We start from the raw sequence: 14,051 nt of genomic DNA on the forward strand, positions 1-14,051 counted from the left end.
CTTAAAACTACAATCCAATATTCTCTTCTATTCTTTACTACTCTAGAACAGTTCTGCAAGTGTTCCAGTCCACAGAGAATGATCCTTCCTCTGAGTTCTTTAGTCCTTAACTTCTGAGCTAATACTTACGAATATTTTTTTTGGTCAATATTTCATCTTTCCAACTAAATGGTAATTTTCTGAATTTCCTGAGGCAACTGAGACTCAAAATGATGAAGACTAACCTTTGGAAGAGGCAGGATTAAAATAAAATCTCACAATTCTAAATCAAAGATTCTTTCAACAGAAGGTCAATGGCTTCTAAGAAGGTTTATGATTCTTTGATACTTTAACTGGGTCTACTAGTATTTATATCATCAGGGAGAGAAATTTGACAATGCAATTTATTTTTAAAAAGTAGGGTGGGAGGAAGGTTGTTGCATACAGCATAGTTAATTGAACTTTACAATGACCAGGATACAAAAACAAGGAAAAGTCAGAGTACTGTCTGAACAAGAACCTCTCCATCATTTTCCATTCTTTACAGTTTTCCACACAATAATCAAAATAATATTCCAGGTACATATATCTGGTCACATTACTCTCATACTTCCACATATCTAAATTCCAATAATATTTTATTCCTTCTAAAATCAATAAATATTCCTTCTTTGAAATAAAACCCCTTAAAATGATTCCAAATTACTTTTCCATCTTTCTTATTATCATAAATTGATCTTTTAACTGTTCTTTCTTCTGATTCAATGAGGTTACCCAGTCTCCTCATGCCTAGAAATCATATGTTATATCAGATTCTTGGACTCCCTACTTTCTTCAAAGCTCAGCTCAAATATCATTTTTATATGAGATCTTTCCTTCTTACTTACCTTGAGCTACTCATGAATCCCTCTCAAAAAAAAGTCATTTATATGTATTTGGTATGTATTTATTGGAATGCATCCTATCTCTCACAATAGAACTGAAGCTCTTTGAGAGGAAAAATGTTTTATTTTTGTTTTATATCAGCAGTGTAAAATTTAGAGCTCATAAGATAGTGAGTTTACATTGTGATTTATTGGTGGAACTCATGCATTAAGTAGGCTTCTTGATGTTCTTCTACAAATCCCTATCACTCATTGGGCTAAAGTATAAAGGGCTGCACATTTATTTGCTAAAAGCTTTCCTGCCTAACAGTTGTTTAACTGCTTCTTTTACATCCTTATTTCTGAGACTATAAATTAAAGGATTCATCATGGGAGTCATTACCCCATAGAACATGGAAATGAGTTTGTCTGTAGCTTGCAATTTATCTGAATTAGGAGATATTTTGGATTTGGGCTTCATATACATAAACAGGATGGTCCCATAGAATATAATGACCACAGTTAGATGGGCTGAGCAGGTAGAAAAGGCTTTACTTCTCCCTTCAGCCGAGTGAATCTTTAGGATGCTGGAGATGATTAAAGTGTAAGAGACAACAATCAGTAACAATGGGGTTAATGTGAATACTGTAGTGGCTATTAACATGATAAATTCATTACCAGAAATGTCAGCACAGGCCAGTTTCATGACTGCCAGGATTTCACAACTGAAATGATTGATGACATTATTCCTACAGAAAGGCAACTGGACCACAAGAATTGTTTGCACCAATGAGTTGACACCCCCTGCTACCCAGGAACCAGCTGCCATTTGCACATACACAATCTTGTTCATGATGATGGAATATCTCAAGGGGTTGCAAATGGCCACATAGCGGTCAAAGGCCATCATGGCCAGGAGTACACATTCTGTGGTCCCCATGGCCAAACCAAGGAACATCTGAACTACACACCCGGAAAAGGAAATGGTTTTTCTTTGAGATAAGAAGCTCACCAGTGTAGGAGGAATAGAGGTAGATGTGTAGCAGATGTCCAAGAAAGAGAGGTTACTGAGGAAGAAATACATGGGAGTATGGAGGTGAGGGTCCAGGATACTGATTACAATGAGGATGCCATTGCCTAGAAGAATGACCACATACATTACCAGGATCACCACAAAGAAAATGATCTCAAGTTTGGGATAGCCAGAAAGTCCTTTTAGGAAGAATTCTGTCACAGTCGTTTCGTTTATCTTTTCCATTTTACCTGTAGAAATTCAAAGAACACAGAACAAATGATTTTACATTCAAAGCAATCACTGCTCAACCACATCAGTGTGTCATTTATCTACTTAGAGAATCAGTGATGAAGATGGTAAACATCACTAATTATATTTGAATTTTTAAACTGTGTGTAAAACTGAACTACAATGTCAGCCTTGAACTGGACCTTGAACTTTTATCAGCTTCTATACATGGGCCAAAGGTAAATCATTATAAGGGAAATATTGTACTCAGAAGCATCTGTCCCAAATAATAATATTCTTCCCTGGCTTCTCTTTGATGATTTCGTGGCTGGATTAGTCATAAGGAGAGGGAGAATCTTTGCAAACAAAAGCATTGCACTTTCTCATTTATTATTAACATCTTAGCCATAAGAGTTGGAAGGTGTCTTGAAAAAAATATAGTCCAACACACTCATTTTATAGATGAGGAAACCAACCTACATAGAAACTAAATAATTACCAATTCCACTTTGTTTTGAATTATTTATCTTTTCAAGTTTCTTAATATATCAAATATTTATCATATTCACTAACTGGTCTACTATTATACTTGGACACTTGGAATCATGATTTTTCCTGCGTACATATTCCCTCCACATATAGAAATTATAATCTCTCTATAACTTAGCAGTAGATAGTCCTCAGAACTTGATTATAGCCAAATACTTTATTATATTGGTATAACTCAAAACTTAAATGGATCTGGGATCTCATTAATTTGGGTACTACTTCTAATAACGGTGTTCTGAGATGGCAACACATTCATCTTGAACGTCTTGTGAGAACCTTGTCTCTATTTTCCTGTAGCTTTACCCTACTAGTGTTTTCCAGCATGCTGAAAGTCCTCATTACTTGCTTTCAACATCTTGAGAATAACAGTGGAGCACTAGAAATATGGATGCATCATCTCATACTTTCACTATAGAGCCATCCAATCTTCTCTATTTTTCTCCTGATAAAATCTTCAGCTGAGTTTCCCTCAAAGAATATTCATTCACCATTATTTATTTAGCCATTTGCTAATTGACTAATTTAGATAGTTATTCATTTTTTGTGATTATAAATAATGCTGTTAGCTTTATAAAAATGACTTTAAAGTTATCCTGGTGTTCATCATACAGTCTTGATAATGGGATTACTGAATGAGAGGCAATATGATTTCAGCCATATTTTTTGTATATTCAACTTGAAATTCCATTAATTTATAACTTTCTCAGTATCCCTGCTAGCAGTGTTTTGGCACCTTTGCCAATCTGACCAGAAGTATGAGATAACACCTCAAAAAAAAAAAACCCACCAAAATACAAAACCCATTTGTGTTTTTGTGATGATTAGTAAATTCAAATGTATTTTGAAATGATTGTTTATGATATTTATTTCCTCTTTTGTAGATTGTCTATAGATTTTGTACACAGTCTTGGACTGGTGTGACCTGACTTCTTATGAAATTTAGATGTTGTTTTATTTATTTATGCTTCATCATATTTATTATTTAACTATTTGTTGTATTTGCTCTAATTACTCCATGCATTATGCTTATTTTTAGAATAATTATATGTTTTTGTTGGCACAACATATATGCTGAAATAAATATATTCCATTTTCCTTATTTTTAAAAGTTCTTATATATACTAAGGTCTAATTTAATGACTCAAATTAAATTTTTATATCAATTTCTTATATAAATTGATTGGGAAAGCTTGATAACTTTATAGAGAAAGAATCTAAATTTATTTTTCCCATATTGTTATCAAGCTTTCCCAATCAATTTATGATATAATGAATTCTTTCTGTGGTTTTAATTTTCCATATTTTACAAAAACTTTTATATTTTTCATGAGAGGCAAGTGGAATCCTGGATGAGTCAACTAACCCTTAATATTGTTCACAATTTTTAAAACTATAAATTCTACCAGTTAATCTAATTCTGCAAAGAATTAATAGCATTTTGATTGCTATTAAATATATCAATAAATTAATTTAATAATAATGATAATTTTTTCTAATCCACTCATGAATATTCAATTTCCTATTATTAAGATCATGCTTTTTCTACAAGCAAAATTTTATGTATTGTTATAAAATTATACATATGTAGAGGTAAGCTAATGCTCAGATAGTTAATATATTTATTATTTCTAGAAAGCAAGACATAGCTAGTGTACAGTTCACATTTCCAGTGGTATCTATAGCCTGTCAAAAGAACACCAAGAAGATCACCAAGAAAGTAAAGTGAATTTCTCGTGGTGAATTTATGGGAAGATATTGTCAGGAATGGGATGTGTCTACATCATTGGAGGGATTGCCCATATCATTGGGATTACAGTTTTATTTGTTGGATTTCTACTCTTATATTTACTTAAAATATTTTTTTTTTAGCTCAGCTTATTTAACATTTTAATTTTTGAGGTTTTTTGCAAATAATTATAACATCATTTGACAATAATATTTTATTTTTGCTAGCAAGCTGTGTTTTTATATTCTACTGTTATCTATGCCATATGAAAAAAATGAACACTTAAAAATGATATTTTATTCTCCATAACAATCAAATCATAGATACAATTACTAATTTCATTCTAACAATTTAATTTCACTATTTTCCCTATTATAGACAATCCTAGGACAAATTGCTTTAATTTTGCTCCTCATTTCATCTGTGAATAGGAAGAACAACTGTAATATTGCATTCAAAATATTCTTGTGAGATTCAAAAGAGAAAATACATGTTATACACATTGATATATAAATCAAAATTGAAATGAAATGTATTATATCTCACAGAATATCATGTTAAATAATAGTGTTCAAAATAGAAAAAAGAGATGATATTTTTTGTTTTTGTTTTTGTTTTGCTTTTTAATGCAACAAGGACAAGATATGGAATTTAGGAAATGCAGTTACTATTTTTTTCCTCCCCACTAACTATTTGAATGATCATGAGGATCCCTCTAAGGATAATAGAGTTAAAAAAAAAAAAACTAAACCTTGCAAGCATTAAAATGCCATGTTAACTTTTCTGTTTTTAGTTGGAAAAGCTCTATCTTTTGAAAACATTCAGAAGGAAAGAGAAGATTTTTTTCTTTTGTAGTCTGGTGTGTTAGATATTATTTACCCTAGAAAGGATTTTAAAGTAATATTAAGTTTCTTTTTTCAGCATCATTGACGTTTCCTTTTTTGTTTGCTCATTCTTGAACCTGGCTACTGTATCATGACTGCGCAGTTATTAATGAATTCTATTTCATGAGCTCTGAAAAACAAATGTTATGAAGCTAGACAATGAAGCCTAGTGATGAATTGAATGACACATCTTTTAACTGACAGCTGAAATATTTTTATTTCTCTAGCAAGGCATCCTTTACACTGGACACCCTTGGAGAGCAACATCTTGGGATGGGGTTTTTTGGACCTCTGTACCTCTGTGGAATCTTCCAACCAGAGCATACAAAAGAAATCACTGAATTGTAAATAGTTTAGAGCGTAACAAGGACCTTTTCTCTGGGTCAAGTGGTTCAAGAATGAAATTTGCTTTAAACACCTGAAAGAGAAATTCTGAGTTACCTGGTATGTTCCTGCTCTATGTCTTTTACCTTCTTCATTATAATGCTATAAGAAGAGAATTATTAACACAGATTAAAATGAGAAGCCAGTTTTTTACATTATCTGTGGTGCATGCTTTCTTCCTTCCTTCTATATAGCTAATTAATATTCATTACTCAATTTCTGAGCATCACTCTTCTTGTTCTACTCCCATGCTGGCCCTTATATGCTGCTGAGTTTCCCACTTATGAAACTCTAATAATTTATAATCATGTTAAAGTAAGAGGCAATACAAGAGACACATTGACTCCATGATGTAACAAATACAGAAGGCAAAGGTTTCAGAGTAATGTGGATTTTTTCCAGAGATTCATCTGTCATGAATAGAACTACAATGTTCATCCAGGCATCAATTTAATTTAAATGATGGGATGATTTATGGAAAATTAAAACAAATGCTAGAAGTTAAAAGACATTACACAGCAGGATTTTCATACTTGTCCTCTAAGCCACAGACAGTAACACAATGGCATAACTTTTTTCTTCCATGTAATGCGGGGTTAGGGAGAAGAGATGATGAGAAGAGAGGGGAGAGATATTAGTATTCATCCCAATATTAGTGGATGTAGAATATGTTGAATTATTTTCTCTTCAATGTCCACCCTAACCACCACCATCACCACCACCACCACTACTACTACTATTACACCACACAAAAAATTACTGAGCTAGAGTGAACAGAACTGAACATTTTCTAAGCACTAAAAATTCAGATGATAGAGAGCTATATACTTTGATATGACACAAATGCATACTTTCATGGCAACCTAACAATAATAGGACTTCTGCACACACAGAACCATAGAGTCTGAGTAGGATAGGACCTAAACCTTCAACAACCCCCATCAACCCAACTAAATATCTGATTGAAGACCTCCAGGAATGGGAGCTCTCTGTCCATGAAAGAAATACATTTCCTTTTTGGAAGGAATTTTTTAGAAAGGATTTCCTTACATGGAGCCAAACTCTTCCTCTCTGAAACTAATTATTAACTCAATTCAGCAGTATTCACAGAGTATTGCTCTATTGCTCAAAACTGACTGATCAGTGTGTGTATGATTTTCAATACAATTTACCTCTCAAAAGGTCATTCCTCTTCCTGGGATAGAACAAACAGCAGATTTTTTCCCTTCTTATGTTCAGCTTTAACTTTTTTCAATCTGCTTTTGAAGATTCTTTAGCTGTTGGGTTCCCAAAGACATCAGTTCTGAAAGAGAAATACATTAATCTAAGATGTCATGATTATTTACATCTTTCATAAAGCTGCTCTTACTCGTAAAAGATCATGTAGGTTCAGGACATTTTTATTCATGAATAGAACTACAATGTTCATCCAGGCATCAATTTAATTTAAATGATGGGATGATTTATGGAAAATTAAAACAAATGCTAGAAGTTAAAAGACATTACACAGCAGGATTTTCATACTTGTCCTCTAAGCCACAGACAGTAACACAATGGCATAACTTTTTTCTTCCATGTAATGCGGGGTTAGGGAGAAGAGATGATGAGAAGAGAGGGGAGAGATATTAGTATTCATCCCAATATTAGTGGATGTAGAATATGTTGAATTATTTTCTCTTCAATGTCCACCCTAACCACCACCATCACTATTACTACTACTACTACTATTACACCACACAAAAAATTACTGAGCTAGAGTGAACAGAACTGAACATTTTCTAAGCACTAAAAATTCAGATGATAGAGAGCTATATACTTTGATATGACACAAATGAATACTTTCATGGCAACCTAACAATAATAGGACTTCTGTACACACAGAACCATAGAGTCTGAGTAGGATAGGACCTAAACCTTCAACAACCCCCATCAATCCAACTAAATATCTGATTGAAGACCTCCAGGAATGGGAGCTCTCTGTCCATGAAAGAAATACATTTCATTTTTGGAAGGAATTTTTTAGAAAGGATTTCCTTACATGGAGCCAAACTCTTCCTCTCTGAAACTAATTATTAACTCAATTCAGCAGTATTCACAGAGTATTGCTCTATTGCTCAAAACTGACTGATCAGTGTGTGTATGATTTTCAATACAATTTACCTCTCAAAAGGTCATTCCTCTTCCTGGGATAGAACAAACAGCAGATTTTTTCCCTTCTTATGTTCAGCTTTAACTTTTTTCAATCTGCTTTTGAAGATTCTTTAGCTGTTGGGTTCCCAAAGACATCAGTTCTGAAAGAGAAATACATTAATCTAAGATGTCATGATTATTTACATCTTTCATAAAGCTGCTCTTACTCGTAAAAGATCATGTAGGTTCAGGACATTTTTATTCCTGAAAAAAACTATAAAGTTAATAAACTTAAATTTTAATTGTGTAGAAATGGAGAAAGACTGAAGAAAAAACAGAATTGAATAATTTAATATTATAGACAATTTCATTTGGCAAGCAGCCCAGACAGTATCACTGACCCCAGAGTCGAGGCCCAAAGATATTTCAAAAGGAGAAACCATGGGCTCTAGAAGGCTCCTTAAATCCTTATTTGCTCTTAGGGATTTATTTTGTCCCTAAAGTAATTTAAATTGTGGATTGTAGAACTTCAAAACTTTTCAGGAATAATGCCCTAAAGACCTAATTAGATAGAAAACACTTTCTGATTTCAAATGGAAAGATTATCAAGGAGAAGTTTTTATTCCAGATCCGTAATCCATCTCATGAAAATGATAATTTGTTCTGCATCTATTTTAATACTTTGTCCAAACTATGCAGTTTACCCTCTCACAATTTATTGATTATTTGCAGTAATGGAGTAGAACAATAATATGGATAATTCAAATCTATTTTCATGCAAATCAAAGGTACTTTGAAGATTCATATCATATGTCCCAAACTGGCAAATATGGAAAAAATTAAAACAGAAAAAGTCAATGCTGAAGAGGGAAACCTGCCACAATATTGGTAAGCTAATGAATTGTTCCAACAATTCTACAGATCTCCCCCTTTCTTTTGTTTTAAAACATAGGGGGTTTCTGAGGGGGTACACATAAATCCATCAATATGGGCCAGAACTTTGTAACAGATATACATAAATCCATTAATATGGGAGGCATTATACATAATTCACATGAGCCCATAGCAATATAACACAGGCTAGTAGTAATGTAACAAATAACAAGAATCAATCTGAAAATTTACACATGTCCATAAGTCCTAGAAACAGTCCAATAGGATTCCATTGTCCATTAGTTCATGTGCCAGGAATCTAATAATTCTTGTGAGCACAATCAGCAACAGAACCACCCGATATTTCTTGGGTCTTCTCCTTTGTTTCAAGGGTCTGCTCCATCTTTCTGCGATGGACAAGACGAATGCGGCTCATAGGCACCCATCTGATTCCTTCTCCACCTGTAGAGATGCAAGCAAATCCTCTCCCCCAAGCAGTTAGCCTATCTGGTCCCTTCCATTCACCACTTTCTGGGTCCCTCCACATCACCTGGCGATTATCTAAAGATAGTGGAGCTGCTCGCACTAGACACTGCTCTTCTGGTGGGTTATAAAACCTGTCTGCTGGAGCCAGTGCATCTTTATCAAAGATTAAAAAATTAATGGTATAGAGAACTAAATTTAGAAGTTCTCTAGGGTTACCCGTGGCTCCCCCTTTCTTTTGTTTTTGGAGGAGTGTCTTAATGTCTCTGTTTCTTCTTTCTACTATTGCTTGACCTTGAGGATTGAAGGGTATGCCAGTAGTGTGTAGAATCTTATACTGTGCACAAAAGTGTTCAAAATGTTTGGAGGTATATGCTGGTCCATTATCTGTTTTTATTTCTTGTGGCACACCCATAATTGCGAATGCTTGAATGAGGAATTCAGTGACCACTCGGGCTGTCTCTTTTGCTGCTGGTATGGCAAAAGTGAATCCTGAAAAGGTGTCTACCACAACGTGGATAAAAGACAGACGACCAAAAGATTTATAATGGGTCACATCCATTTGCCAGATTTCATTGGGTCTCAAACCATGAGGGTTCTTCCCTAGAGGCAGTGTAGGAGCGTGGAAGGGAAGGCAAGCTGTACAGCTTTTTACTATGCTCCTAGCTTCTTCTCTTGTAATCCCAAACTGTAAACGCAAAGCTCGAGCAGCCTGATGGTATTTAGAATGGGATTTCTGGGCCTCCTGAAATAAAGGCGTACTGGCCAACATAGTTAAAAGGCTATCTGCCTTTGAATTTCCATCAAAAATAGGACCTGGAAGTCCACTATGTGAATGGACATGCAGGATATAAATCTTTCCTGGATGCTTTCTCACTTGCTCTTGAAGTTCCTTAAAGAGCTGATATATATTAGAAGCTGCAAATTTTATTTGGGCTGTGGCAATTCTTTGTACCACATGGGCGCCAAAATGTTGTGACCTTTTTCTTCTCAAAAAGCAGCCAGGTGATAAAAGTTCAGATCTTTTATTATCTCCAATATAGCCCGGTTAGCTTAGAGGCCTATCTCTCTGCTTGGTTCCAAGAGCTCTCTCCAAATGTCTTTAAATCCAAAGGTCTGGTACTTCAGCCTCTGCCTCTGCTTTCTTCAGCCTCCAGCCAGCTCCAGTCTTCATGTCATTCCGGTGAAATCTCGACTTGTAGCGTCTTCCTCTGAAGAACCTCTTCGACTGGCCCATTGGCCTATTTATGCTCCTTCCAGAGAGAGGGATTATGGGTTTTCTCCCATAGTGCTCTCTGGCCCAAAGAGCTTCAAGGGAGGTGTGAACTCATTGAACTCCAATGAGTAAAGGTGTGAACACAAGCCTTGTATTGATTAGTTCTACTTAGTACCTTGTTTCAGGTTCTGGCCAAAACATCTTCTTGTAAGATTAGATCAACTCTAATTAGTTAGCAGTTAGTAAGGATTCCAACATACAGAGCATTTTAAACTTATGTTATAGGGATAAAAGTAAAAAGAGCCTAGAACAGAGCCTTGAAGGACCACAGGATTGGAAACATGACATGAATGAAGATCTAGCAAAACAAACTAAGGAGTAATTGAGTAGGTTGGAGGAGAGCTGAGTTAGAGAAGTGTCATCAAAAAAAAAAACAGAAAGAATAAGGTACAATAGGAGATGTTCAACAGAGTCAGATATTATAGACTATTCAGAAAAAATGCTAATTAAGAAAAGCAATTCGATTTGGCATTAAGGAAATCACTGCTAACTTTGAAAAGAACAGTTCCAGTAGAACCATAAAGCCAGATCACAAAGATGAGAAAAAAAAATTGCAGTACTGAGTGTTTTTCAAAGAGTTTAAGGGAAGCAGATATCTAGGACAAAACTATTGAGGATAGAAAGATAAAATGAGAACTTTTTAAGGATAGAAGAAACAGAGATATGTTTGTAGGAAATAGATAAAGAGCCAGTATATAAGGAGATAGTGGGAAATAGAGAAAAATTAGGATGATAGTAAAATCAATTTGCTACAAAGTACTAAGAGAGAGTGGACCAAGGGTACCTGTAGATGAGGTGATTTTGGCAAAGAGATAAAATTCTTCATCAGAGAATGGAGTAAAGGTGATTGTGAGGGAGGATGTCAAAGAAATGTGATGGGAGTTAAGGGGAGAATAGAGAGTTCATGCTAATTAGCCTTAAAGTTTTTTGGTGAATCAAAATGTAAGATTCTTGATTGAACTTTGAAAAGAAATGAGAATATTCGAAATAGCAATGATGAGTGATATAATGACTGTTAAAAGGGAGTAGGGTTGTCTTGATTCCATGAAAGTCCTGTTGTAATTAAATTACATAAAAATTTAGTGGACCTGAATAGCCCACTTTCATGATTCCCTTTAGTTCCATTCAGTAGCATATGAATAGTAATGGAGGGAGCAAGTGATTGTTTTAATCCAGGGTTTTCAATAATTGTTCAACTGACCTCCATGTTTAAAATCTCTTCCCACTCCAATCATCTACTACAAAGCTTCCACAGTGACTTTCCTATTTTTTACAAAACTCTTATATATATTTCCCTTCTTTCCATTTTCCTGTTGTATGGACTACTATTTCAATACACTTCAAACTTGTCTTCCTGACTAAATTCTCTATGTACTCTTACCCATCTTTCACTCATCAGCTCAATGATCCCTTAAATACTTCCAGGACTAAATATGAAGTATTTATATTTAAGACTCTTCATATCCTTAACAATTCTGTCTCTCTGATTTTCTCAAATTTTACTCTCCTCTTATATATTACAATCCAGGAATATTAACCTATTCAATCAACTCATACATAATAATTCATATGTGCATTTGCACTTGCTGTCCCACATCCCTGGAATGTGTCTATAATGTCCAGGCTAGTTCCCTGGAACTCTCAGGATCAGCCAGAGTCAGATTAAGTAAAAGTCCTTGGTCTTTAGGGTGAGAAGTTAAAGAAGAAGGCAAACTGCCAAGAGTTTAGCCAAAGAGCTCTTCTAGATTCTGGAGTCCAGAATCTCCACCTTTCTCCTCCTTGTCCTGCTGCCAAGTGAGTCTCTGGCCTCTGTCAGCCCACCCTCTAATCCTTGCCTATGATTATCTTAACCCCAAACACTGAGCCAGCACCAATGGTGAGAAGGGCCATTTTTCCAAATCTATGCTAATAGAGTCATTGTCATATCAAATAGCTAATTAGCCTTAAGTGTTTGGTTTTCTCATTTAAGCATACCTTTTAAGAGTTTCAGCTCTTTACATCTCTAGTTTTCTTTTGTTTTAGAACACAGGTGGTCACATCATCCCTGACTTCTCAGGGAGGTGAGAACCCCAAAAAGGAGGTGATCACACCCTCCCTGACTTCTCAGGAAAGGGAGTGAAAACACCAAAAAGGAGTGATAACGCTCCCCGTGACTTCTCAAGAAGGGAGATGAAAGCACTAAAAAGGAGATGATCGTGCCCTCCCTGACTTCTCGGGAAAAGAGATGAAAAACACCAGAGCGAAGCTGGAAGTCAAGCCAGATATTGTTAGAGGGTTTCTGGGCTGAAGGGTCTTACTAGAAACAAGTATACACAAACCCATCAGCATGGGAGGTATTACACAAACACACAGCAATAAAGCACAGGCTATTAGTGATGACTTTTCCCATAGCCAGTGCAGGCTCAATGTGGTGCAGAAAACATGAATTGTACATGCAAGTAGTGATATAACAAAAAATATGAATCAACATAGTATTGTAAAAGATTTCCAGAAGTGATAGAAGGAAGATATGTGAGTAACAATCACACATATGCCTCGTTCAGTAGCCAAGAGATAGTCCAAAATCAATCTATTGTCTGTTACTTCATGTGTCAGGGAATCCAATGATCCCTGCAAGTTTTTGAAGTCCTGCAACAGCCTTTTTATGTGCTAAGGAATCCAATGATTCCTGCAGATTTTGAAGTCTTGCAACAGTCTTATCATTTCTCAGGGAATCCAATGATTCTTGAGGATTTTCAAGTCCTACAACAATCTTATCATGTCTCAGAGAATCCAATGATTTTTTTTCAAGTCAATGTGTTGTTTTTTATTTTTTAATAATAACTTTTTATTGACAGAACCCATGCCAGGGTAATTTTTTACAACATTATCCCTTGCACTTACTTCCGTTCCAATTTTTCCCCTCCCTCCCTCCAAACCCTCCTCCAGATGGCAAGCAGTCCTATATATGTTAAATGTCGCAATATATCCTAGATACAATATATGTGTGCACAACCGAACAGTTCTCTTGTTGCACAGGGAGAATTGGATTCAGAAGGTAAAAATAACCCGGGAAGAAAAGCAAACATGCAAATAGTTTACATTCATTTCCCAGTATTCTTTCTTTCAGTGTAGCTGCTTCTGTCCATCATTGATCAGTTGGAACTGAGTTAGGTCTCTTTGTCAAAGAAATCCATTTCCATCAGAATACATCCTCATACAATATCATTGTTGAAGTATATAATATATATATAATATATAATATATTTTGTTGGTTTTTCATAGAACCAACTCTTAGTTTTATTAATTAATTCAATAGTTTTTTTACTTTCAATTTTATTGATCTCTCCTTTTATTTTTAGAATTTCAAGTTTAGTGTTTGACTGGGGTTTTTTATTTGGTCCTTTTATAGCATTTTTAGTTGCAAACCCAATTCATTGAACTTCTCTTTCTCTATTTTATGCAAATAGGCCTCTAGAGATATGAAATTTCCCCTTATTACCGCTTTGGCTGCATCCCACACATTTTGGTATAATGTCTCATTATTGTCATTTTCTTGGGTGAAGTTATTAATTATGTCTATGATTTGCTGTTTCACCCAATCATTCTTTAGTATGAGATTATTTTTTCCAATTATTTTTTGGTCTACTTTCCCCTGGCTTTTTGTTGAATGTAATTTTCA

The 14,051-nt window shown here is 34.9% G+C and overlaps 1 protein-coding gene across 1 annotated transcript; it reads right to left on the minus strand.

Annotated features, from left to right (window-relative positions):
* Positions 1-1,143: 1,143 nt before the first annotated feature.
* Positions 1,144-2,100, minus strand: LOC127558089 (olfactory receptor 13C2-like). Its single transcript, XM_051991351.1, has one exon. It carries the CDS (start codon positions 2,098-2,100, stop codon positions 1,144-1,146), a length of 957 nt encoding a protein of 318 aa, XP_051847311.1.
* Positions 2,101-14,051: the final 11,951 nt, after the last annotated feature.

Source organism: Antechinus flavipes, chromosome 1 (assembly GCF_016432865.1).
Source record: "Antechinus flavipes isolate AdamAnt ecotype Samford, QLD, Australia chromosome 1, AdamAnt_v2, whole genome shotgun sequence".
NCBI lineage: Eukaryota > Metazoa > Chordata > Mammalia > Dasyuromorphia > Dasyuridae > Antechinus > Antechinus flavipes.